The following is a 26,496-nucleotide window of genomic DNA, read 5'->3' on the forward strand; positions in this document are numbered from 1 at the left end:
CAAAATTTATTCCTATAGGTAACAAGTATAAACGACTAAAATTAAACCCCACGTGGCTTACACCTTTTGTAAAAAGGGCAATATATGACAAAAAAAAGGGCATTTGAATAATACAAATCTGAGGGTACATCTGTAGCCTTTGTAAAACATAAAGAGCTTAATAAAATCTGCAAAAACAGTAATAGAATCAGCAAAAAATGCAAAATGAAAGGCAGGTGGCCAATAATAGTAAAACAAATCCCCAAAAATTGTACAAGTATATAAATGCAAAGAAGCCAAGGTCTGAATATGTAGGACTCCTAAATAGTGGTAATGGGGAGTTGGTCACAGGGGATCAAGAGAAGGCAGAGTTACTAAATGGGTTCTTTGGCTCTGTATATACAACAGAAGAAAGAGCAGCTTCCGGTGCCAGTGCGGTTTATATATCAGTTGATTTACTGAATTCGCTGAATGCAGATATGGTCCAAGCTAAGTTAAATAAAATAAATGTATACAAGGCCCCGGGACCAGATGGGTTACACCCTAGAGTTCTTAAAGCGCTTAGTTCAGTTATTTCTCTCCCCCTCTTCATAATATTCAGAGATTGTCTAGTGACTGGTATAGTGCCAAGGGACTGGCGCAGGGCAAATGTGGTGCCTATTTTCAAAAAGGACTCTAGGTCTTCCCTGGGTAATTATAGACCAGTAAGTTTAACATTCATCGTGGGGAAAATGTTTGAGGGGCTATTGAGGGACTATATACAGGATTATGTGACAATAAATAGTAGTATAAGTGACAGCCAGTACGGTTTACTAAAGGACAGAAGTTGTCAGACCAACCTGATTTGTTTTTATGAAGAGGTGAGCAGAAGCCTAGACAGAGGGGCCGCTGTGGATTTAGTGTTTTTGGCCTTTGCAAAGGCATTTGACACTGTCCCCCATAGACGTCTAATGGGTAAATTAAGGCCTATAGGTTTAGAAAGTATAGTTTGTAATTGGATTGAGAATTGGCTCAAGGACCGTATCCAGAGAGTTGTGCTCAATGATTCCTACACTGAATGGTCCCCGGTTATAAGTGGTGTACCCCAGGGTTCAGTGCTGGGACCATTATTATTCAACTTCTTTATTAACCACTTCAGGACTGAGCCTGTTTTGGCCTTCAGGACTAAGCCGATTTTTCAAATCTGACGTGTCACTTTATGTGGTAATAACTCTGGAATGCTTTTACCTATGCAAGCGATTCTGAGATTGTTTTCTCGTGACATATTGTACTTTATGTTAGTGAAAAAATTTGGTCGATAAATTCAATATTTAATTGTGAAAACCATCAAAATTTAAATTTTTCGAAATTTAAATCTTTCTGCTTGGAAGACAAATAGTATTACCACACAAAATACTTACTAGTTTATATTTTCCATATGTCTACTTTATATTTGCATCGTTTTTTGGAACCTACTTTTATTTTTCTAGGACGTTACAAGGCTTAGAACTTTAGCAGCAATTTCTCATATTTTCAAGAAAATGTCAAAAGGCTATTTTTTCAGGGACCAGTTCAGTTCTGAAGTTAGTTTAGGGGCCTTATATATTAGAAAGTCTCCATAAATGAACCCATTTTGAAAACTGCACCCCTCAGAGTATTCAAAACGGCATTCAGAAAGTGTTTTAACCCTTTAGGCATTTCAGAGGATTTAAAGCAAACTACAGGTGAAATTTACAGATTTCATTTTTTTTTGCCAAAATTCATATGTAATCCATTTTTTTCAGTAACACAGAAGGTTTTTTCCCAAGAAATGCAACTGAATAGTTATTGCCCAGATACTACACTTTTTAGAAATATCCCACATGTGGCCCTAGTGTGCTAACGGACTGAAGCAAAGGCCTCAGAAGCAAAGGAGCACCTAGAGGATTTTGGGGCCTCCTTTTTTTAGAATATATTTTAGGCACCATGTCAGATTTGAAGAGTTCTTGTGCTGTCGATACAGTAAAAACAGAGAAAAAGTGACCCCATTTTGGAAACTGCACCCCTCAATGAATCTTTCTAGTGGTATAGTTAGCATTTTGACCCCACAGTTGTTTTGCAAAATTTATTTGCATTCGTGTGTGAAGATGAAAACCTACATTTTTTCTGAAAAAACATAGAAATTTTAGATTTTAAAAAAGAATAAAGGACAAAAAGCAATTTGTAAAGCAATTTCTCCCGATTACGGCAATACCACATATGTGGTAATACACTGCTGTTTGGACCCACAGGCTCAGAATAGAAGGAGCGTCATTTGGATTTTGGAGCGCAGATTTTGCTAGAATAGTTTTTAGTGCCATTTCGCGTTTGCAATGCACTGTGGGGGACCAAAACAGTGTAAACACCCCAAAAGTGACCCCATTTTGAAAACTACGCCCCTCAAGGAATTTTTTTCTAGTGGTGTGATCACTTTTTTAACCCCATAGTTTTTTTGCAGAATCTTGTGGATATCTGGCGTGAAAAAGAACATATGACAAATGCTTCATTTATAGGACAAAATTTTCAGACACAGAGCATGCAAGTGAAGAAAAGCACCTAAACATTTATCGGGATATTTCTTCTGAGTTTAGAAATACCCCCAAATTGGCCCTAATTCTCTGTTGCTGGACATATGGTCAGGGACAGAAAATATTGGAACATCACAAGGATTTTGAGGCCTTATTTTACTTGGATGATTTTTGGGCACATGTCATGTTTGCATAGGCCTAAAAAATTGTGCAGATACTACACCATATTACAAATCCTAGATATTCATCTAGGGGTATAATGGGAATTTTTAGTTTTGTTATGGGGATGTTCACATTTTAAATGGTGAAATGGTTATGGTAAATGCGAGGGCCGGCAATTGTAAATGAAAGGGCCGAAAATTAAAAATGAAAGGGACAGATGAAAATAAAATTTAGAAATCCAGAGAGGTGTGGTATATCCGGAAGCACTCCTTCATACACAGTCCAGGGTGGGTGGGACAGGTGTTACACTGGTATGTCGTGTCTTTTCTTATGCCTCTTTTGGCACAGACACGACACCTCTTCTGGGGGTGGCTTTTTTTTGAGGTGGGCGGCAATTCACCAGGAAATTGCTGCCCTGGAACTATCCTGGGGACATCCGTACTTGCAGAGGCAGAACTTTCTCCTACCTCTGCCACATTCCCAAAGAGAAGGGATTTGATTACCTTCTCCTGGAACTCCAGGTATGTCCCCTCCTGACCAGTGCTCCTGTATATTACAAAGGAGTTGTACAATGCCATTTGGATAAAGTACACCGCAAGTTTTTTATACCAAATTTTTGATTTCCGCATGGCATTGTACGGCTTGAGCATCTGGTCAAAAAGGTCCACTCCCCCCATAAATTTGTTATATGCCTGGATGCAGACAGGCCGTGACGTGGTGGTGGGTGTTGCACCACGCACAGGGACAAGAGAGCAGGTGGCATCATGAATGGATGTTAGCATCAACACATCCTTCTTGTCCTTGAATTTCAAAAATAGGACCCCTTCGCCTTGGACCGCCCTGCTCTCCCCACGCTGCAGGGGTTGGCCGAGAAGGGTTTTTGGGAGCGGTCTCTGGTTTTTGCGGACCGTCCCACATGCCACCGGTTTTTGTTCCGCCAGGCATTTGAACAGGGGTACACTTGTGTACCAGTTGTCAATATACAAGTGGTACCCCTGATTAAACAGTGGGTGCAGGAGGTCCCAGACAATCCTCCCAGTTGTGGTCAGGATGGGTGGACAGTTTGGGGGTTCAATCTGACTGTCTCTTCCCTCGTATATTTTAAAAGTATGTGTGTAGCCCGACTCCGACTCGCACAACTTGTAGATCTTGATGTCATGCCTGGCACGTTTGTTGGGCAAATACTGCCTGAACTTCACCCTTCCCTTCAAATGCACCAGGGACTCGTCAATAGCAATTTCTCTTCCAGGGGTATATGACATGGAAACCTTTTGGGCCAAATGGGAAATAAGGGGTCTAATTTTATAGAGTCGATCGAAATTTGGGTGATCCTGGGGGGGGGGGCACTGGGAATTATCATTGAAGTGCAAAAACTTCTGTATTGCCTCAAAACGAGCCCTGTGCATTGTGGTGCGGTATAAGGGGCAGTGGTAAAGAATATCAGTGGACCAATAGGCCCTCACTGATGGCTTCTTTGTTAGGCTCATATTTAGGACCAATCCCCAGTACTGCAGCATTTCTGCTTTGTCGGTGGGATGCCACCTGTATGGCCTGGCATAAAAACTACCGGGGTTGGCAGTAATAAATTGTTGAGCACAAAGATTAGTTTGCTCAACAATTTTGTCCACAATGCTGTCCGAAAAAACTCAATTTCAGACACCGCTGCTGCCTGGACTTGGACCCCTGCAGCAGCAGTAAAGTCCGGTACTTGGGGGGTGTAGGAGGTTGGGGGCAACCAATTAGGTTCAGGTGCAGGTGTAACCTGAACACTAACCCTCCTGCGACTGCGAGGAGGTTCCTCAGTGTCACTTGTGGAAGAGGACAGCACAAAAGCGGACCCTACATCACTCGCAGTATCTGTGTCCGATGCCAGCATCTCATACGCCTCCTATGCAGAAAATGTTTTGCGGGCCATTTTTTATTTTTGTGTATAGTAAAGGTTTATGTAATCTTGTATACTGTAGAAAGTGTATACAAAAAAATGTAGAATAGAACTTTTTTTTTTTTTACATAAAACGCTAAATACTAACACTAACGTACACTAATATATTTTTAAATTTTTTTTTTATTGTATGACACTATAACTGACTAACACTAAACTACACTTGCAAAAAGACAATGACTACCTGACAATCACACACTGACTGACGCTAACTGAAGGACGCTAACTGACTGAGACTAACTGACGCTGACGAACAGGCGGTCTGACGATGACTAATGGACGATCTGACACGAACAGGCGTTCTGACGCTGATAGGCGGTCTGTCATTGACTAAATTGACGCCAACACTGACGATGACTAACACTGACTAAATTGACGCTGACTAGATCTGACTAAACTAACACGGGCGATCTGACGCTAACGGGCGATCTGACGCTAACGGGCGATCAAAATACGGCGCGTAAAAAGACGCCCGCGAAAAAGAAGTGCATGTCACTTCTTGGGACGTTTTTGGAGCGGTTTTTCATTGACTCCATTGAAAAACTGCTCCAATAACGTCTGTAAAATACGCAGCGAAAAACGCGAGTTGCTACAAAAACGTCTGAAAATCAGGAGCTGTTTTCCCCTGAAAACAGCTCCGTATTTTCAGACGTTTTTGATCACTGCGTGTGAACATACCCTCAGAGAGATCGTAATATCGTACAAATTAAATGCTAATTAACATTTCCCATATGTCTACTTTAGATTGACATCATTTTTTGAACATCCTTAGGCTTAGAACTTTAGCAGAAATTTCTCACATTTTCAAGAAAATGTCAAAAGACTGTTTTTACAGGGATGAGTTCAGTTGTGTAGTGGTTTTGAGGTGCCCATACAATGCAAATCCCCATAAATCACCCCCATTTTAAAAACTGAACCCTCAAAGTATTTAGAACAGCATTTAGGAAGTTTATTAACCCTTTCGGCGTTTCACATAAATTGCCGCAAAGTAAGGATGAAATGTACAAATGTAATTTTTTTTTTACATTTTTAATCCTTTTTTCCTGTAACACAGAAGGTTTTACCAGAGAAACACAGCTTAATATTTATTGCCCACATTCTGCAGTTTTTAGAAATATCCCACATGTGGCCCTAGTGTCCCAATTCGCTGAAATACAGACCTCCGAAGCAAAGGAGCACCTAGAGGATTTTGGGGCCTTCTTTTTACTCAAATATATTTTTGCACCATATCCGTTGGAAGAGGTCTTGTGATACCAAAACAGTGAAAACACCCCAAAAATACACCATTTCGCAAACTACACCCCTCAAGGAATTTATCAAGGGGTATAGTGAACATTTAGACCCTACAGTGTTTTTACTGAATTTAGTGGACTGAAGCCGTGAAAATTAAAATATACATTATTTTGAATATATCGTAGAAATTTTTAATTTTTACAAGGCATAAAGGGGAAAAAAACTACCCAACATTTGAAAAGCAATTTTTCCCGATTACGGAAATACCCCATATGTGGTGATAAACTGCTGTTTGGACACACGGCAGCGATTAGAAAGGAAGGAGCACCATTTGGCTTTTTGAGCTCAAGCTTTGCTGCAATGATTTTTTGGGTGCCATGTCACATTAGCAAAGTTCCTGAGGGATGAAATCAGTGGAAACCCCCCAAAAGTGACCCTATTTGGGAAACTACACCCTTCAAGGAATTTATCGAGGTGTATAGTGAGCATTTTGACCCCACAGGTTTTCTGCTGACTTTAGTGGAATTAGGCTGGGAAAATGAAAATCAAATTTTTTTTCTAATAAAAAGTTGAAATTTTCAATTTTTACACGGCATAAAGGAGAAAAAGCAGCCCAACATTTGAAAACCAATTTCTCTCGATTACGGCAATACCCCATAAGTGGTCATAAACTCTGGCAGGCAGGGGTCAAAAAGGGAACACACGGCAGGGGTCAAAAGGGAAGGATCACCATTTGGAGCTCAAATGGTTTTCGGGTGACCTGTCACGTTTGCAAAGTGCCTGCAGGACTAAAATAGTAGGAAATCCCCAAAAGTGACCCCTTTTGGGAAACTACACCCCTTAAGGAATCTTTCTAGGGGTATAGTAAGCATTGGTCTTTTGCAGAATTTATTGGAATTAGGCCGTAAAAATTAATATCAGCATTTTTTTCACTAAAAAGTAGATTATTTTTATTTACTCAGGGATAAAAGGAGAAAAAGCACCCCAACATTTGTAAAGCAATTTCTCCAGAGTACGTAATTACCCCACATGTGGTCATAAACTGCTGCTTGGACAAACGACAGGGCTCCGAAAGGCAGTAGCGCTATTTGGCATGCAGATTTTGCTGGATTGGTTTCTGGGCGCCATGTTGCATTTGCAAAACTCTAAGGTACCAGAGTACAGTAGAAGCCCCCAAGAAGTGACCCCATTTTGGAAACTACACCACTCAAGGCATTTAACATTTGCCTGGACATTTTACAGAGCTCAGAAGTGAAGAGCAACATGCGCATTTGAGGTCTATTTTGGTGATTTTCACAGCATTGGACCACAATTGCAGGTCTCCGAGGTCAAATAGTAAAACAAACCCCCAAGTAGTGACCCCCATTTTGGAATCGACACCCCTTGAGGCATTTTAAGGGGTGTAGTGAGCATTTTGCCCCCACAGGTGTTCTTCCATTAATAATTAATGCGTAGCGGATGGTGCAAAGTGAAAATTTACATTTTCCGCCGATATGCCATTTTAGTGCACAATATGTGGACGTAAACTGCTGTTTGTGCACTCTGTAGGGTTCAGAAGAGAGGGAGCGCCATTTGGCTTTTGGAGCGCAGATTTTGCTTGGTAGTTCTGTTTAGGGGTTTTGCTGGTATTTTAGTATATAATGTGGGGGCATATGTAATCTGCTGAGAACATCAGGGTATAATAAGGGGGTATAATAATTTGGTAAATAAATAATATTTCAGAGATATGTGGCCAGTTTCGCACTGATAAATGGTGCCCGATCTTATTCGCTTTGGACACTCTTCACATTTTGTGTCGCCATATTCGGAAAGCCAGAACTTTTTTATTTTTCAGTCAAAAAAGCTGTGTAAGGGCTTGTTTATTGCGGGACGGGTTGTAGTTTTTATTGCTACTGTTTTGGGGGTATATGGGACATTATGATCATGGCATTGTTGTTTTATTGTTTTTATTTTGCGGTGTTCACCGTGCGGGAAAAATAACATTAAAGGACTTGAGGGCCTGCACCTCTGATCTTTACTCTAATGCATTGCACTACCCACGTAGTGCAATGCATTAGATCTGTCAGTCATTCTCTGACAGCAAGCCTATTAGGTCCCGTCTGTGGGCGGGGCCTAATGGGCTATTGTACGTGGCAGACCAGGACGCCATTATTAGGCCTCCGGTTGCCATAGCAAGGATCGGCTTTGTCACGATCACGTCGTGTTGATGCCGATCTCTACAAACCACTAAGATGCCGCGATCGCTTTTGATCGTGGCATATAAGTGGTTAATGGCAGAGATCGGAGCTAGCTCCGTTCCCTGCCGTTACAGCATGTTGTCAGCTGTAACATACAGCTGACACCAGCGGCTGATGTCGCAGGCTCAGCTTCTGAGCCTGCACGATTTTGTTACTGCGGCCGGAAGACTTTTAGGCCCCGCCTCTGGGTGGGACCTAGCATGCGTCTGTTCTAGGCAGATAGGAGGCCATTGCTAGGCTTCCGGTCTGCCGGAGCAGTCATCAGAAACCCTGCAATTTCATTGCAGAGTTCCGATCTGCTTGTAAACACCATAGATGCAGCGCTCGGTTTTGAGGGCTGCATCTAAGGGGTTAATCGGCGGATCGGAGGCTAGCTCTGGTCCTGGCCTTGAAGCAGTGGTATCGTTAAGCTGTCACTGCTTTAAAACTGTGTCTGCAGACACAGTACCCTGTTAACGTGATGAAGTAATAGTACGTCAGTTCGCGTTAACCCCACCGCCCGTGAGTAATAGGGCGTTAAGGGGTTACAAAAAAAAAGTTACACATATTTGGTTTTGCCACATCCGTAATGACCCCAACTATAAAGTTATTACATTATTTAGCCCGCTCGGCGAACGCCGTAAAAAATAAAATAACAATCAATGCAAAAATTGCTGTTTTCTGTGAAACCTGCCTTAAAAAATATCTGATAAAAAGTGATCAAAAAGTTGCGTGTACTCCAAAATGGTACCTATAAAAAATACAAGTTGTCCCGCAAAAAAAAGCCCTCATACAACTGCATCAACACAAAAATATAAAAAGTTATGGCTCTTTAAATATGGAGACACAAAAACAAGTCATTTTGAAAAAAAAAAGGGTTTTTACTGTGTAAAAGTAGTAAAACACAAGAAAACGATACATTTGGTGCGCTTGATAAAGACCCATTCATGAGTTGAAATGTTGCAAGTGTTTTTATGATTGGTGAATAAATCAAATACACTTCTTTAGATTAACTTGAGTGCTGCAGTTCCTTTCTTCGATTGTATATAAATTTGGTATCGTTGCAATCGTAACAACCCGCTGAATAAAGTTATTGTGTTATTTATACAATACGGTGAACGGTATAAATTTAGGACACAAAAAAGAGTGGCGAAATTGCTGTTGATTTTTCGTCCCCCCTTAAAAAATATTAATAAACGTTAATAAATTATATGTAACCCAAAATGGTGCTATTAAAAAATGCAACTTGTCCCGCAAAAAACAAGATCTTACACAGCTATGTCGACGCAAAAATAAAAAAGTTATAGCTCATTGAATGAGACGGTTTAAAAATGTAAAAACTAGCTTGGTAATGAAGGCAAAAAATAGGCTGGTCACTAAGGGGTTAATTACTCCTAAAAATAATAAAATCGAGATTAAAATCGAAAATCGTCTATAGGGTTGAAAATAATCTAGTTTTTTTTCGGTAAAATCGCCCATTCTGTAAACCTTCCCCATACTTCTCTCCCGCACCATGACATTCAGTGTTGTCATGGGGATGGCCGTGTTTGGACATGACTGATGGATTACTGGCGACTTTCTTGGTACGGTCTAGAAGAGGTTTATGTATTCGCACCATTAATGTTGTGCAACCGACATATTGAACCTGACATTGGTATAGAGCGGATGAGATAAATGACGTGATGTGTTATAATCTATATCTGTCTTACTAGTGACCCCGTTATCTGTACAAGACGAAGAACTATTTGTAGCTTTGTCATTATTCCAGGATCGGCTTTTTATGACCACGGTGGAAATAACCTTCAGTGGTGAGACAAGTCTGACTCCGTATTTCACCCTCACATAAACTCGGGGGAGACGTTGTCCTCGTGTTGGGGTCTCTCTGCAATAACTCTTACACCATCCCGAATAATGTCATCCAGTCCTGACCGCAAATGGGAAGACACTTTACAATAATGTTTCTAAACTCCTTAAACTTCACGCTGAAAGAAGTCGTAAAACATCGTAATTCATAAGTCCGGTCATTATTTTTGGGGTGAAAACAATTATTTATAGTTTAAAAAAAAATCCATAATAAAACATTTTGTAAGTGAAGTTATTTTTTCCTCTCTACACAATTGAAATTGACAACTCATCATTAGTCCACAACCTCGAGGCGAGGATGAACTTACAGAGGAGCCCCCCCCCCCCAAACACTTAGATGCCTCAGTCACTATTGACCGCAGAATCGAAGGGGTGAAACGGTTATAATCGTAGTTCTCTCAGATCTCCAACCTTTGCAGCAGGTGTCCGGACTTCCCTATAGCCTGTGAACAACTCCTGAGCGGTAAATGTTCTGTGCAGGAAGGGGTTAAATTAGTAAAATACAAGTTTATACAGAATCTTATCCCACAAAACAATGAATCACTCTGCTCCGCTCCACCTGCGCTATAACATGATGATAAGAAATCACACTGCATGTTTCCTTTATATATAATGTGACCTCAGCTGCTGCAGAACCTCACAGTTTATATCAAACGCTGACTGCATAGTGTGCACCACGTCTTGTGAGATGTCAGCAAAGTCTCCCCAGTATCCGCCATGTGTCAGGAGTCAGGTCTTCATCGCCTGGGGGGGGGGGGGGGGGGATGTCTTCATTTTACTCTTCTCACCTGAGAGATATGTTGCAAGTGTCTGATATATGGGGTCCCATCTCTATGTGGAGAACTGGGGTCCCCCGACCCGCCTGGTTAGGTGATGACTACATCCAGTTGAGGAATGAATGGAGAGGTGACCACACATGTTCACGACTCTTCATTGACTTGTATAGGAGTTCCAGAAACAGCCGAGCACGGCCAGAGGTGGAGCCGCATCTATCCGACGTTTCTGGCATATCCTGGGGAGAAATGTTCGTGTTGGGAATACCCTTTTAACCCTTTCCCGCCGCAGTAATTTTTCGGATTCAAAATTGCCGTATAATGTAGTGGGAAACTGGAAAAAAACTATTTGTGTGATGGAATAGGAAAAAAATAGCGATTCCTTAATCTTTTGGGGAGTTTAGTCGTTACGTGTTCAGCGTGTGGTAAAAACGGCATGTTAACTTTCTTCTGCGCGTCAATACGATTACAGCGATACCAAATTTATTTAGGTTTTTATTATGTTTTGCTACTTTTACAAGAAAAAAAAATTGATTGTTAAAAATAAAATTCGAGTTTTGTCACCATATTCTGAGAGCCATAAGTTTTTTCTTTTTCTGTTGACTGAGCGATATGAGGGCTTTTTTTTTTTTTTTGCTGGGCGAGCTATATTTTTTTTTTCTGTTTTTTGCTGTTGATAAAGTGACCAAAAAATAGCAATTCTGATGGTTTACATTTTTTACAGCGTTCACGGTGCGGACTAAATAATGACATATTGTAATAGTCCAGGCTTTTACGGACGCGTTGATACCAGTTATGTTAATTTGTTTTATTTTTTTGTTACATTGTGCTTGAGGGAAAATGGGAAAAGGGGCTTTTTTTTTTACTTTTTTATTTATTTTACTGTTTTTCACATTTTTTTTTTACTCGTCCCCCTAGGAGACTTTAACCAGTGATCGTTGGATCTCTTGCACGATATGATAGCGGACCTGGGGACCTTCATCAAGCCCTCAGGCTGCCATTCTATCCAACGGTGCCCCCTGATCGCGTCGCGTGGGGGGCCATTGGAACGTAACGGGGCCACCCCCTGTTTCTAGTAATTTAAATGCCGCGTTCGCTTTTGAAATCCCTCTCGTTACCCTGAAGTGTTAGCTGCAACACACAACCGACACATTCGCTCGTTTTCCCCCATCCAACGTGCGCCGTATATATACGGCGAATGTAGGGAAGGGGTTAATCCATGTGGTGACGGCTCTGAGAAAATATTTCTCCCAATGATCAATAAGTGAGGTTCTGTATGTCACACATGATGTTGTCCCCTGTATGATTTCCATCTTCTCCTTTCTTCATAAAGACGTCTGCAGTACTAGATCCTCCAGATCCTCCAGTTTTCTCATCTTCTCCTCCACAACGTTCCTTCTCCTGAATGACCCACCAAGGATGGACAAGGACAGGAATGAGATGAGCAGAAGAATATTAAACTTCACCTTGGAGATCATCTACCTGCTGAGCGGAGAGGTAAACTTTTCTATATTATAGAACAAGTCCCACATAGGGAAGGGACAATACATAATAGGAAGAATCCAGTGTCCTGTATAACAGCGTCCAGACCTTCCAAGTGACGTCAAGAAGCTGAAGATCAGCCACCAATATGGTCAGTTATGTGTCATGTCACCAATGCAGCAATAGTAATGTTGTAGAGTAATGAGAATGACCAGGAACCAGGAGGATCAGGATGACTATATAGAAACATAGGAGATGACGGCAGGAGGAGAGCACATGGTGCAGCTTGATGCCCTCAATATTATTTCCTTTTTAGTTTTGGCCTCGTTCTATTTTCTCAATGTCTTTTTGTTGGTGAGGTCTCCAGTATTACAGATGTGGGGTCACTAGAGCTCTATACAGCGGGGTCACAATCTCCCTCTTTCTACTGAGGGGGGAATACTGTGTTCAGTTCTCTAAGTGTCTCTCTCCATACACAGGAGTACACAATAGTGAAGAAGACATCGGGTGACTGTACGACTCCCATCATCCATGAGTCAGGAGGATGGAGCAGTAGTCAGAGCCCCATCACAGAGCCTCCCCCTCACTCCCGGATACATGAGAAGAAGATCTTAGAACTGATCTACAAGATGACGGAGCTGCTGACTGGAGAGGTGACACTGCTGGGAATGCTGGGAAATTCTACAGTAACAGCACTGGAGGTGTCTGGGTAATGACTGTATCATTGTGTGTCAGGTTCCTATAAGGTGTCAGGATGTCACTGTCTATTTCTCCATGGAGGAGTGGGAGTATCTAGAAGGACACAAGAATCTGTACGAGGAGGTCATGATGGAGAACTACCGGCCACGCACATCACAAGGTGAGATATAGATGTATAATTTATATATTAATTTTTTTGTTGAAGTGTTAATTTCATCATGTGCAGTATACACAGACATGTGATTCCTGATCTCAGATCACACGCTCCTTGCTTTGCTGCAGGGCTGCACTAGAGAATGGTCACAGATTTGTAGTGGAAGTTTCTATATAACTGAATGTTGTTCTTTCTGCATCAGGTAAATTAATTTTTACTAACCACAATCAGATGAGTTGGACAATCACAGAAATTTCTGCCACCATTTTTCCATGTGTGAACATAGTCTTATATAACCAGCAAATGATCTGCGACTGATGTGGGAACAGCAGACATGACAATCATGTCCAGATATAACAAAGGACAACTGTCTCGTACTGAAAACATGATTTCAGTACGGGACCGTTGTCCTGCTGCGAGACAGGGACTCCTAGCATCGTACATAAGTATGATGCTAGGAGCCCGGCTCCCTGCACTGTTTTCGGTCCGGTACTTGCGGCCGAAATACGCCTGTCAATTACGGACGTAATTAGTGTTTTGCACATACCCTAAGACACAATACACAGGGTCAGTGGTAGTAATGTAGAATAGGGATCTGTTCGATTGTCAGCCGGGGCAGGGAGGTATTTTCTACTTTATGTAGAATTGGGTCTTTGTCGTGTAAAGATTGTTTTTTACCTTCCTCTGGATCTACTGGGATTCGTTGTGTAAATTAAATACTTGCATATCCCATAATTTAATAATTATACATCACCTTTTCTTAGAACTTTTTATTGTGCTGTTCCTCTGTTATTCCTCCTAGAAATGTATGAATGATTTGACATCTAGTGTGTTACCATCTGGGGGCGTGTCCATATAGACAATGTCCAATCAGTGCTGACAATATCAGAAGGTGTAGGGACACGACTATTTCCCAAAGGGAATGGTAACACGCTTTTCTGAATTTAATCTTACATTTCCAGTAGGAATAACAGGAACGGCATGGTGCATAGTTCTGAGAAAAAATGCTCCAGAATTGTTGATTCACGGGGAATACAATTATGCACTAAAATAGACGTGTGAGGAGAGCCGACAAGTCCTCTATAAAGTATTTTTTGTCATCCTCTGGATGAATTGGGATTTGTCAGTCTAAAAAGTTTAAACTTGATGGACTTAGACCTTGTTTAACCCACTAACTATGTAAAATGTCTCTCTCTGTCTAGCCTGATCAGCCATAACATTAAAACCACCTGCCTACGATTGTGTAGGTCGCCCTCAGGCTGCCAAAACAGCTCTGACCCATGGAGATGTGACATCTCCATGAGATCTGGCACAAGACGTTAGCAGCAGATCTTTCAAGTCCTGTAAATTGTGAGGTGCGGGCTCCATGAATCAGACTTGTTCTCCAGACCATCCCACAGATAATCGATCGGATTGAGATCTGGGGTATTTGGAGCCAAGTCAACTCCTTGAACCATTCCTGATCAATATTTGCATTTTGTCAGGGGGCATTATCCTCCTGAAAGAGGGCACTGCCGTTCGGGATACCGCTGCCATAACGGTTACTTGTCTGCAACAATGTTTAGGTAGGTGGTACGTGTCACATTTACATGAATTCTGGGACCAACAGAACATTGTCCAGATCATCACACTGCCTCTACCGGCTTCTCTTCCCATAATGCATCCTGCTGCCATCTCTTCCACAGGTAAGTGACATAACCCGGCCGTCCACATGATGTAAAAGAAAACAGGATATATCGGACCACGTCACGTTTTATTTCCCAGTTCTGATACTGCCTATTGTAGCCACTTTTGGTGGTGGACAGGGGTCAGCATGGGCGCCCTGACTGGTCTGCGGCTACACAGCCCATAAGCAGTAAGCTGTGATGCTCTGCGTGTACAGACACCTTACTATTATAGCCAGCAGTGACTTTCAGGCCTGGTTTACACGAGCGTGTGCGTTTTGCGCACGCAAAAAATGCGGCGTTTTGCGTGCACAAAAGGCACTTACCAGCTCCGTGTGTCAGCCCTGTATGATGCGCGGCTGCGTGATTTTCACGCAGCCGCCATCATGATGACACTCCGTTTGGATGTTTGTCAACAGAAAAGCACGTGGTGTTTTCTGTTTGCAAACATACTTTTGACTGCTGTTGCGCGAATCACACGCATCCCACGGAAGTGCTTCCGTGTGGTGCGCGTGATTTTCATGTACCCATTGCCTTCAATGGGTGCGTGATGCGCGAACAGCGCACAAATTTAGGACATGTCGTGAGTTGTTTTTTTTTAGCGGACTCACGCTGAGCAAAACTCACGGACTGTCTGCATGCCCCCATAGACTTTTATATAGGTCCGTACGACACTCGTGAAAAGCACGCGCGTCGCACGGACGTATATCACGATCGTGTAAACGAGGCCTTACAGTAATTTGTCGTACATAACCCTTCCGTGGGTTGGGACCAGATGAGCTCACGCACATTGAGTCTTGACCTCCAATCACCCTGTTACCGGTACATCGGTTGTCCTTCTTTGGAGCACTTTTGGTAGGTACGAACCTTTACATACCAGAAACACCCCACAAGACTGGCAGTTTTTGGGGATACTCTGACCAATTTGTCCTTTGTAATTTTATACTTCTCCATGTTTCAAACACATTAACTTAATGAACTGACTATTCACTTCGTGTCTAATATCCCCCCTTTGTCAGGCACCATTGTCACGAGATCATCAATGTTCTTCACTTCACCTGTCAGTGGTTTTAATGTTATGGATGATCAGTGTATATATGGAGGAGGACAGTGTAGTTCTTCTCATAGACTCACAGAAAACCAATTACTGGTAAATGTATTCATAAATATTATTTTTTTCCCCATCCGCCATAACAGCACCAGGGAAATTAAACTTGGAGGTTTATAACTATAGCGCTTCCTCCAACACCTCAGTGGTTTTCCATCCCTTGTAGAGAGGAATCTTGGAGTAGTTGTTTTCTTTACAGGTACTTTGTCTGACCGTGGGTTCCCTCTCGTAAATTTTGACTTCCCATATAAGCAGGGAGTATTGTTCCTGGTCAACAATCTGGTACTCTTTTGTTTGGCACGGGGCTCTAATAATAGGACCCATGTGTGCTGGCGATTTCAGGTGTATTCACATCCTTAGGAGACAAATGCAATTGAATACTATGGTGGAGTAGAAGGCAGTCTAACAGGGGTAACACAACAAAGCTCAGGCAATGAAGGAAGGGGCAGGGCCCTTCTTATAATCCAGGGTGATCATGGGAGCAATTAGTCAATCTAAAACGTGTGTGCTCTGGCCCATTAAGGCCGGGAATTAGATTGAGTGCGCACCCCAGAGGTCACTGCAGGACAGGATGGCCGCATGTGCTGGCATCTCTAGGGAGGAAGACATCTGCAGGATGATAGGAGTCTGCGACCGCGGACATTACAGTATGCCCCCTCTTCTTGGGGCCAGAATGAGAGAGGAACTTCTTAATGAGGGAAGACGTTTCGGTTCTCCTCTGACTCCCAGGACTTCTCTTCTAGACCAAACCCCTTCCAATACACCAAGTAAAAGGCTTTTCCTCTTGAATCAAGATCTCCTTTACCTGAAATACATCGGCAGAACCGCTGGGGGCAACTACAGGGCTAAGAGTCTTAGAGTAGCGGTTCAGGACCACAAGCTTCAGAAGAGACACGAGAAAGGAGTTGGGGATTCTGAGGGTAGGATATCGGACAGCCAAAGCTTATAAGAGACCGGGTTGATCCGCTGGAGGATCTCAAAGGGTCCGAGGAACCTGGGAGCGAATTTGCACGATGGCACACTCAGCCGGATATTGCATGAGGACAGCCAGACCTTGGTACCCAGAAGAAATTGGGGAGGCTCTCTTCTCCTTGTGTCTGCCTTCGCTTCATGCGGCTGACCGCCAGCAGAGTAAAGGATCAGGTTTGCTGACAGATTTTTAGGAAGTCCCTGAATGCAGAGTCAGCTGTAGGCACCTGGAACGTAGCTTACACAGGGAGAGGAATTTGTGGCTGTTGACTGTAGACATTAAAGAACGGTGTAGAAGCGGTAGACTCACTTGTGTGGTTGTTATAGGAGAACTCGGCCCAAGGAAGAAGCTGCACCCAGTCATCATGCTGCCTGGAGATGAAGTGTCGTGGATAGTTCTCCATGATTTGGTTTGATCCTCTCGACTTGGCCATTGGACTGGGCTGAGGAAAAGTTCAAGTTTACATCAAGGAGTTTGCAGAGGGTTCTCCAAAACTTTGAAGTGAACTGAAGCCCCCGATCCGACACGATATGCAGAGGTAAGCCATGCAGGTGGAAGATGTGTTGGATGAAGACGTCGGCCAGTCGAAAGGCAGAAGGTATACCGGTCAGCGGAACGAAATGACCCATCTTCGAGAATCGGTCCACAACCACCCTGACCGCACTGCATCCAGTAGAGGGAGGCAGGTCCGTAACAAAGTCCATTGCTATATGCTGCCAGGGAGCATTGGGCACAGGCAGCGGCTGGAGCCGGCCAGCAGGCTTGGAGTGAGCAACCTTGTTAGCCGCGCGCATCGTTCAGGACGAGACAAAGTCCATGATGTCTTTGGGCAGCGTGGGCCACCAGAAATGACTGGCAATCAGGTCTCGTGTTTTACGGACACCCACGTGACCCGCCAGTCTAGAACTGTGTCCCCAGCGAAGGATTCTTCTGTCTGCCAAGCGCTCAAAAGTCCTCCCCGGAGGGTTGTCTCTTACTTGCAAAGGATTGACAGAGATAATGCAGGACGGATCAATGATGTTTTGTGGAGACTCCATGTTGTCCTCTATCTCGAATGACCTGGACAAGGCATCGGCCCTCACATTCTTATCGGCAGGGCGATACTGGAGCTCAAACTGGAACCTGGCAAAGAACAGCGACCACCTGGCTTGACGGGGGTTCAGTCATTGGGCCGTCTGGAGATAGGTGAGGTTCTTGTGGTCAGTAAATATCAGGATGGGATGGACTGCACCCTCTAGTAGATGTCTCCACTCCTCCAGGGCCAATTTGATGGCCAGTATCTCCCGATCCCCAATTGAGTAGTTGCGCTCTGCAGAAGAGAAAGTTTAGAGTAACAAAACTGTCGAGATACATCAGGATGATGGAAGGTAGAGGCTGACGTGAAGGCACTCTTCAGGCTTTTAAATGCGGATTCCGCTACTGGAGTCCACACCTTGGCGTTCATGCCTTTTTTGGTGAGGGTGGAGATGGGAGCTGCCAGTGAGAAGTTTGGGATGAACTGCAGGTAGAAATTGGCGAATCCCAGGAAACGCTGTATGGACCTTAAGCCTTGAGGATGTGGTCATTCCAGGACGGCCTTTACCTTCTCAGGATCCATCTTGAGGCCTTTATCCGAGATGATGTAGCCCAGGAAGGGTAGAGCATTTCTCTCAAACACGCACTTCTTCAACTTGGCATACAGGCGATTCTCCCTTAATCTCAGCAAAACTTGACGGACATGTCTCTGATGAGTCGTCGGGTCTGGATAAAAATGTAAGATGTCATCAAGATAGACCACAACACAGACATAGAGGAGGTCACGGAAGATGTCATTAACAAATTCTTGGAAGACCATGGGAGCGTTACACAGACCGAAGGGCGTCACCAGGTATTCATAGTGCCCGTCTCGGGTGTTAAATATAGCGAATCCGGACTAGGTTGTAAGCCCCACGCAGGTCTAGTTTAGAAAAAATCTTGGCTCCTCGTATGCGGTCAAAAAGCTCAGAAATCACTGGCAATGGATATCTATTTTGATCTGGTTGAGACCCCGGTAGTCGATGCAGGGTTGAAGAGATACGTCCTTTTTGATAAAGAAGAACCCGGCCGGGGAGAAGGATTTTCGTATGAAGCCCCTCTCCAAATTCTGCTTAATATAGGCGGACATAGACTGAGTCTCTGGCAAGGAGGGAGGGTATACCCTTCCACGGGGAAGGGATGTGTCAGGAACCAATTCAATTGGGCAACCATACACCCGGTGTGGGGGCAGAGTCTCCGCCTCCTTCTTGCTAAAAACATCCGCAAACTGAATATTGAGAAGGCAATCCTGCCAATGACTGAGGCTGGGGAGGCTGGGCCAGATGGATGTTCCCCAGGCAGCGGTTGAGGCACTTGGACCCCACTGGAGAACCTCTCCAGAATTCCATTCCACAACTGGGGCATGTAGTCGGAGGGTCAGTACTGCCCGGAGGTGTAGTAGGAGAAACAGCAGAGGCAATAGGAGCAGGTGCTGGGGAAACTGCAGCTTGCACATCCAGCCAATGTGCAATAATGTTCAACGCCTGGAGGAGTTGGTCCTGTCGAGACCGGAGGTCTAGCATATCCGCTCACATCACTTGTGACGTCGTCATGGCCTTGGGTTGACCAGCGGGTCCATCGCCTGAGCTTACTGTCATGATGGGTGTGGACCCACTGGGCCGTCCTGCCGTAGCGGGATAGCAGCTGGCCAAACGGGATACCAAGGCAAAGTCAATTGTTCGAATAAGGGTACCTGTGGCAATACAGACAGTAGCGATGGCAAGCTCTGATGGGACCTTGGCAGCAGGAAGACACCAGGCGTGGCAAAATACAGCAGGCGTATTATACGACACAACACGACTCCAACTTTCTACGGCACAGGAACAAGGTAGCACGGGATGCAGGTAGCATGAACAGGAAAACTGGGAACTGGAAAACACTAAGGGACCATTTGCAAAGACTAACACGGGTAACACAACAACGCTCAGGCAATGAAGGAATGGGCAGGGCCCTTCTTATAGTCCATGGTGACCATGGGAGCAATCAGTCAATCTAAAACATGTGTGTTCTCTGGCCCATTAAGGCCAGAAATGAGCTTGTGCACACCCCAGTGGTTACTGCAGGACAGGACGGCCGCATGTGCTGGCATCTCTGGGGAGGAAGACATCTGCATGATTATAGAAGTCTGAGGTCTACGATCGCGGACGATACAATAGGCCTGCGGCTTACAAAGCACTGGGACCGCGGCGCAGTTGGTGAGAAGCACAACATTGTCATTTCGGCTCTGATCAATAAGCATAGAAGTGTTGAGGGAAGTGTCTGATATATATATACAGTAGTCATGGATTTAGTCACTGTGTGATTCCTACAGATGGATCCAGTAGGAGAGATGTCCCTGTCCTCTGTATTCCCAGGATTGTCCAGAGGAAAATCACAATGTCCCAGAGAATCATCCGGTAGATGAAGCTGAGTTCTATACCAGAACTATATAGGGGTGTGTGGACCATTTTGGTCCTGCGGTCATAGATGTGGTCATAGATTTTGGTGGTTTCTTATGTTGATCTGTTAGATTCTTCGCACTCTCTGCTGTATTGTACTGAATTGTTACATATGTGAAATCAGGGGGATGATCTGACTAATATGAAAGTGGAGGGTGATGCAGAAGAAGAATGGGTGATCGGCGATCAACCGTATAAGAGTGGAGTGGAGGAGGAAATTCCAGAAGATGTTACCACAGGTAAGTAATAATGAATTTAGAAAGTGAAATGGGAGGTTTGTTAAAGGGTTGTCCAGCCCTTAAAAATTGATGGCCTATCCTCATGATAGGCCATCAATAGCTCAAAATAGTCATGCTCCCCAGTACCCGACAATGTTATGATATCGTACCTGCATTTCAGAGCTTTGAATATTCTTGCAAATAAAAGCAAAACTGTTCAATTTTGCCGCAATTTTTTATAAAGTCAAGGCATAATGCCACGATTTCCTGCAATTCTCTGCAAAAGACATATTTTTAGTGTGGGGTGAGAACTCTGTACATGCAGCTTTTTAGTTATTATTGAGAAATACTTGCAGCAAACATTAGATATCTAGGACAAAGTGCACATCGGAGTCAGATGCTGGAAATTCAGAAAAAATCTTTAACAAAGCAGACAGATGCAATACGCTACTGCAAGGAATACATGAGCGAGTTCAGGTAGGCTATGAGTACAGGGAGCTTTAGCAGAGAGAGGCATCCCCATTTTCTGCATGTCTACTGTTCTCTGTAACTAGGGACTGAATTTGTAGAACAACCACAGGTCGACAACAAGTTATAGAAAAGGAGTCACCTAGTGGCAGTTACTTTATACAGACTTTGCAAGGATAATGCAGACATTTTTTAAAGAGCGAAAGTAGCAAAATTCCTAGATATCAGGTATACTATTAGATTAACACAAGTTTTTCATTAAAAATTATTGTCCATTTAAAGTGTTTTTGAAAGATTTATAAGGCTGGAATTAGGCAATTCAATTTCTGTGGCAGTATTTGGTGAATTTTTTTGAGCCAACTCCAGTGCTGGTTTTGAAAGGAATGGCTCAAACCTTTCCTTCCTGCTGGATCCACTTCTGATTGACTATATAAAAAAAAAAACCTGCACGCAGCCTAATATGTCATAAAGTTGTCTACTTTGTGGTTTGAAAAATCTAAAAATCACAAAATTAATTTTTAATCCTAACAGAAGATGCCAGTAAGAACTCTGAGGGAAACTTAATGTTTTCGATAAATTATGAAGTAGAAGATGAAGATATCAAGCAACAGTCTTCAGGAAAAAAACACATTGCCCTTAATGTACATCCAGGACTTCACAGTAAAGATCTATCATATAATTCCCCTAATCATGAGGAACCTTCTCCTGACCAATCACAGATTGTTACCACATGTGCAGCTCAGGAAGGGGGTAAAAGTTTTCAATGTGGTAAACCGTTCACAAAAATTTCAGGTCTTTATAAGCACAGAAGAATTCACGCAGGAGAGAAGCCGTATTCATGTTCAGAATGTGGGAAATATTTTACACGCAAATTAAATCTTGTTGCACATGAGAGAATTCACACAGGAGAGAAACCATTTTCATGTCCAGATTGTGGGAAATGTTTTACAACAAAATCAAATCTTGTTTCACATATGAGAAATCACACGGCAGAAAAGCCGTATTCATGTTCAGAATGTGGGAAGTGCTTTAGAGATCAAGCAGATCTTACTTTACATGAGAGAATTCACACAGGGGTAAATGCACATTCATGTTCAGAATGTGGAAAATATTTTACAAAAAAATCACAACTTACTTTACATGAGAGAATTCACACAGGAGAAAAGCCATATTCATGTTCAGAATGTGGAAAATGTTTTCGAGAAAAAGCATACTTTGTTATACATGAGAGAATTCACACAGGAGTGAAGCCGTATTCATGTTCAGAATGTGGGAAATATTTTACACGCAAATCATATCTTGTTACACATAAGAAAACTCACACAGGAGAGAATCTGTATTCATGTTCAGAATGTGGGAAATGTTTTACAATCAAATCAAATCTTGTTAAACATGAGGGAATTCACACAGGACTGAAGCCGTATTCATGTTCAGAATGTGGGAAGTGCTTTAGACTTAAAGCACAGCTTACTTTACATGAGAGAATTCACACAGGAGTAAAACCATATTCATGTTCAGAATGTGGGAAATGTTTTGCAGATCAATCAAGTCTTGTTACACATAAGAGAAGTCACACAGGAGAGAAGCCGTATTCATGTTCAGAATGTGGGAAATGTCTTCCAGATAAATCAAGTCTTGTTAAACATGAGAGAATTCACACAGGAGAGAAGCCGTATTCATGTTCAGAATGTGGGAAATGTTTTAGAGAAAAATCATACCTTGTTACACATAAGAGAACTCACACAGGAGAGAAACCATTTTCATGTTCAAAATGTGGGAAATGTTTTGTACTAAAATCAATTCTTGCTACACATGAGAGAAGTCACACAGGAGAGAAGCCATATTCATGTTCAGAATGTGGGAAATGTTTTGCACATAAATCAAATCTTGTTACACATGAGAGAATTCACACAGGAGTGAAGCCGTATTCATGTTCAGAATGTGGGAAAAGTTTTGCACATAAACCAACTGTTGTTAAACATGAGAAAACTCACAGAGGGGAGAAGACATTTTGATGTTCTATATATGGAAAATATTTTACATGAAATAAAATGTTACAACTCATCAAAAAAATTGCATCAAAAAATCCTGTATTCTTGTTTGGAATGTGGGAAAAGCTATAGGAGGGAAAAAAAATATTTTTAACTCACCAGGTTATTCACAGACAATAACCCCTTGGTGACTCAGCAAATTATGGCCTTGTAAACACAGACCCATTGTTTTAAAATCCGATGTGTCACTTTGTGAGATTTATTTAACCCCTTAAGGACACAGCCACTTTTGGACCTTATGACACAGCCTCATTTTTTAAATCTGACGTGTCTTACTTTATGTGGAAATATTTTGGGAATGCTTTTACCTATCGAAACGAGTCTGAGATTGTTTTCTCGTGACATATTGTACTTTAAGTTAGTGCAAAAATTTGGTCGATATATTTAATATTTTTGTGTGAAAAACACCAACATTTAGAGAAAATTTGCAAAAAATTAGCATCTTCTAATTTCAAATGTATCTGCATGTAAGAAAGATAGTTATACCACACATTAGTGACTAGCTAACATTTCCCATATGTGTACTTTAGATTGGCAGAATTTTTTGAACATCCTTTTATTTTCTAGGACGTTACAAGGCTTATAAATTTAGCAGCAATTTCTCTAATTTCAAAGAAAATTTCAAAAGCCTATTTTTTTAAGGGACCAGATCACTTCTGAAGTGGCTTATATATTAGGAACCCCCACAAATCACCACATTTTAAAAACTGCACCCCTTAAATTATTCAAAACAGCATTTAGAAAGTTTCTTAACCCTTTATGCGTTTCACAGGAATTAAAGCAAAGTGGAAGGGAAATTTGCAAATTTCATTTTGTTTTGCAGAAATTCTATTTTAATCCATTTTTCCTGTAATACTGAAGGTTTTTACCAGAGAAACACAACTGAATATTTATTGCCCTGATTTCTGAAGTTTTTAGAAATATCCCACATATGGCATTAGTGCGCTACTGGACTGAAACAAAAGCCCCAGAAGCAAAAGAGCACCTAGAGGATTTTTGGGCCTTCCTTTCCTTAAATTATATTTCAGGCACCATGTCAGGTTAGAAGAGGACTTGTGGTGCAAAAATAAAGGAAACACCCCAAAAAAGACCCCATTTGGAAACTACACCGCTTGAGGAATTAATCTAGGGGTGTAGTGAGCATTTTGACCCCACAGGTGTTTTATAGATTTCATTAGAATTGTGCAGTGAAAATGAAAAATTACATTATTTTCCAATAAGATGTAGGTTTACCTCAAAATGTTTAATTTTTTTCAACAAATAAATGAGGAAAAGCACCCCAACATTTGTAAAGCAACTTCTCCAGAGTACGGAAATACCAAACATGTGGTCATAAACTGCTGTTTGGGCAAGCGGCAGGATTCGGAAGGGAAGGCACGCCATTTAGCTTTTGGAGCACTGATCTTGCTGGATTCATTTCTCTGCACCATGTCGCATTTGTAAAGCTCCTAAGGTACCAGTACAATGGAAAACCCCCAAAAGTGACTCCATTTCGGAAACTACACCCCTTTGCGGAATTCATCTAGGGGTGTAGTGAGCATTTTGAACCCACAGGTATTTCATAGATTTCATTAGAATTGGGCAGTAAACCTGAAAAATTAAAAAAAAATTCCACTAAGAGGTAGCTTTAGGTCAAAATGTTTCATTTTCTCATAAAATAAAGGAGAAAAAGCACAATAATATTTGTAAAGCAACTTCTCCAGAGTACGGAAATACCCCATATGTGGTAATAAACCACTGTATGAATACACATCAGGGCTCAGAAGGGAAGGAGCGCCATTTTGCTTTTGGAGAGCAGATTTTGCTGGATTGATTTTTCTGCACCATGTCGCTTTTGCAAAGCACCTTAGGTACCAGTACAGTGGAAACTACCCAAAAGTGACTCTATCTGGCAAACTACACCCATTGAGGAACTCATCTAGGGGGGTAGTGAGAATTTTGACCCCACAGGTGTCTCATAGATTTTATTAGAAATGGGCAGTGAAATTGAAAAATTACATTCTTTTCCAATAAGACGTAGCAGAAATTCAAAATTTTTCATTTTCTCATCAAATAAAGGAGAAAAAGAGCAACTTCTCCAGAGTACGGAAATACCCATGTGGTCATAAACTGCTCTTTAGACATACAGCAAGGCTCTAAAGGGAAGGAGCACCTTTTAGTATTTGGAGTGGAGATTTTCCAATGTTCGTTTTTTGACACCATGTTGCATTGAGCTATAGTACCAATACAGTGGTACCCCTGAAAAATTACTCCGTTTTGGAAACTAAATCCCTCAAAAAATGTATCTAGGGGTGTAGTGAGCATTTTGACCGCACAAGTGTTTTGCAAAAATGAGTAAACAATAGATGTTGCAGATTGAAAATTGCCGTTTTCCACAGATATGCCATTTCAGTGCCCAGCTTGTACCACTGTAGACACACATCCCATAAATTGTTAAGCAGGTTCTCCAGAATACAGTAATACCCCATATGTGGTCATAAATTGCCATTTGGACACACTGCCAGGCTCAGTTGGACCACCATTTGGCTTTTGAAGCGCAGATTTTAGTGGTATTTTATTTTATAATGTGGGGGCATATGTAAGCTGGGCGGAGTACATCAGGGTATATGTAAACTGTGCGTAGTACATCAGGGTATATGTAAACTGTGCATAGTACATCGGTATATGTAAGCTGGGCGGAGTACATCAGGATATATGTAATATGTGAGGAGTACATCAGGGTATATGTAAGCTGTGCGGAATACATCAGGGTATATGTAAACTGCGTAGTACATCTGGGTATATGTAAACTGTGTAGTACATCGGTATATGTAAGCTGGGCAGAGTGCATCAGGGCATAATAGGATGATGTAATAATGGGGAGAATGAATAATCCATGGATTGGTGTGGTACGCTTTGAACCAATCCTTTATACACAGGCCGGGTTTATTGGGTATTATACAAAATATCTGCGCTCCAGTATTGCCTAATCTTTGACTTCTTCACTAGCCCTATAAACAGCACAAGGCCCTAAAGTTTCCTCATCTCTGCTGCACGGGGTCCATTTGTGGGGTCCAGCAAATGTGAGATGATGTGGGGTATTTAGTGAAATTCTACGGGACCTAAAAAATTAGTCTGGGCCGTCATGTTGCGTCACTGCGTTTTGAGAGTCATGACGTGTTATTTTTCCGTTGACGGAGCTGTGTGAGGGCTTGTTTTTTGTGGAACGAGCTGTAATTTTTACTGGTTCCATTTTGGGGTACATGCGATTTTTTTTTTATTTTTTTTTCTATCACTATTTATTCCATTTTTTTGGGAGATAAGGAAACCAAAAACTTTTTTTTGTTGTTTTTTCTACAGTGTTCACCATGCAGTATAAACAACATGTTAACTTTATTCTGCGGGTCGATACGATTACAGTGACACCAAATTTATATGTTTTTTTTTACGTTTCACTACGTTCCCACAATAAAAATATTATTTTCTAAAAAAAAATAATGTTTTAGTCTCGCCATTTTC

The 26,496-nt window shown here is 42.2% G+C and overlaps 1 protein-coding gene across 1 annotated transcript in view; it reads left to right on the forward strand.

Moving 5' to 3' along the window:
* Positions 1–23,395, forward strand: part of LOC142673168 (uncharacterized) — a 43,280-nt gene extending 19,885 nt beyond the window's left edge. Inside the window, exons 7-10 of the mRNA XM_075847179.1 lie at positions 12,027–12,190; positions 12,655–12,828; positions 12,911–13,034; positions 21,479–23,395. Coding sequence (XP_075703294.1) covers positions 12,027–12,190; positions 12,655–12,828; positions 12,911–13,034; positions 21,479–22,962 — 1,946 coding nt within the window. The 3' untranslated portion in view covers positions 22,963–23,395. The remainder of the gene's footprint in view (positions 1–12,026; positions 12,191–12,654; positions 12,829–12,910; positions 13,035–21,478) is intronic.
* The last annotated feature ends 3,101 nt before the right edge of the window (positions 23,396–26,496 follow it).

The sequence above is a fragment of the Rhinoderma darwinii genome (assembly GCF_050947455.1).
Source record: "Rhinoderma darwinii isolate aRhiDar2 chromosome 1 unlocalized genomic scaffold, aRhiDar2.hap1 SUPER_1_unloc_4, whole genome shotgun sequence".
Lineage (NCBI taxonomy): Eukaryota > Metazoa > Chordata > Amphibia > Anura > Rhinodermatidae > Rhinoderma > Rhinoderma darwinii.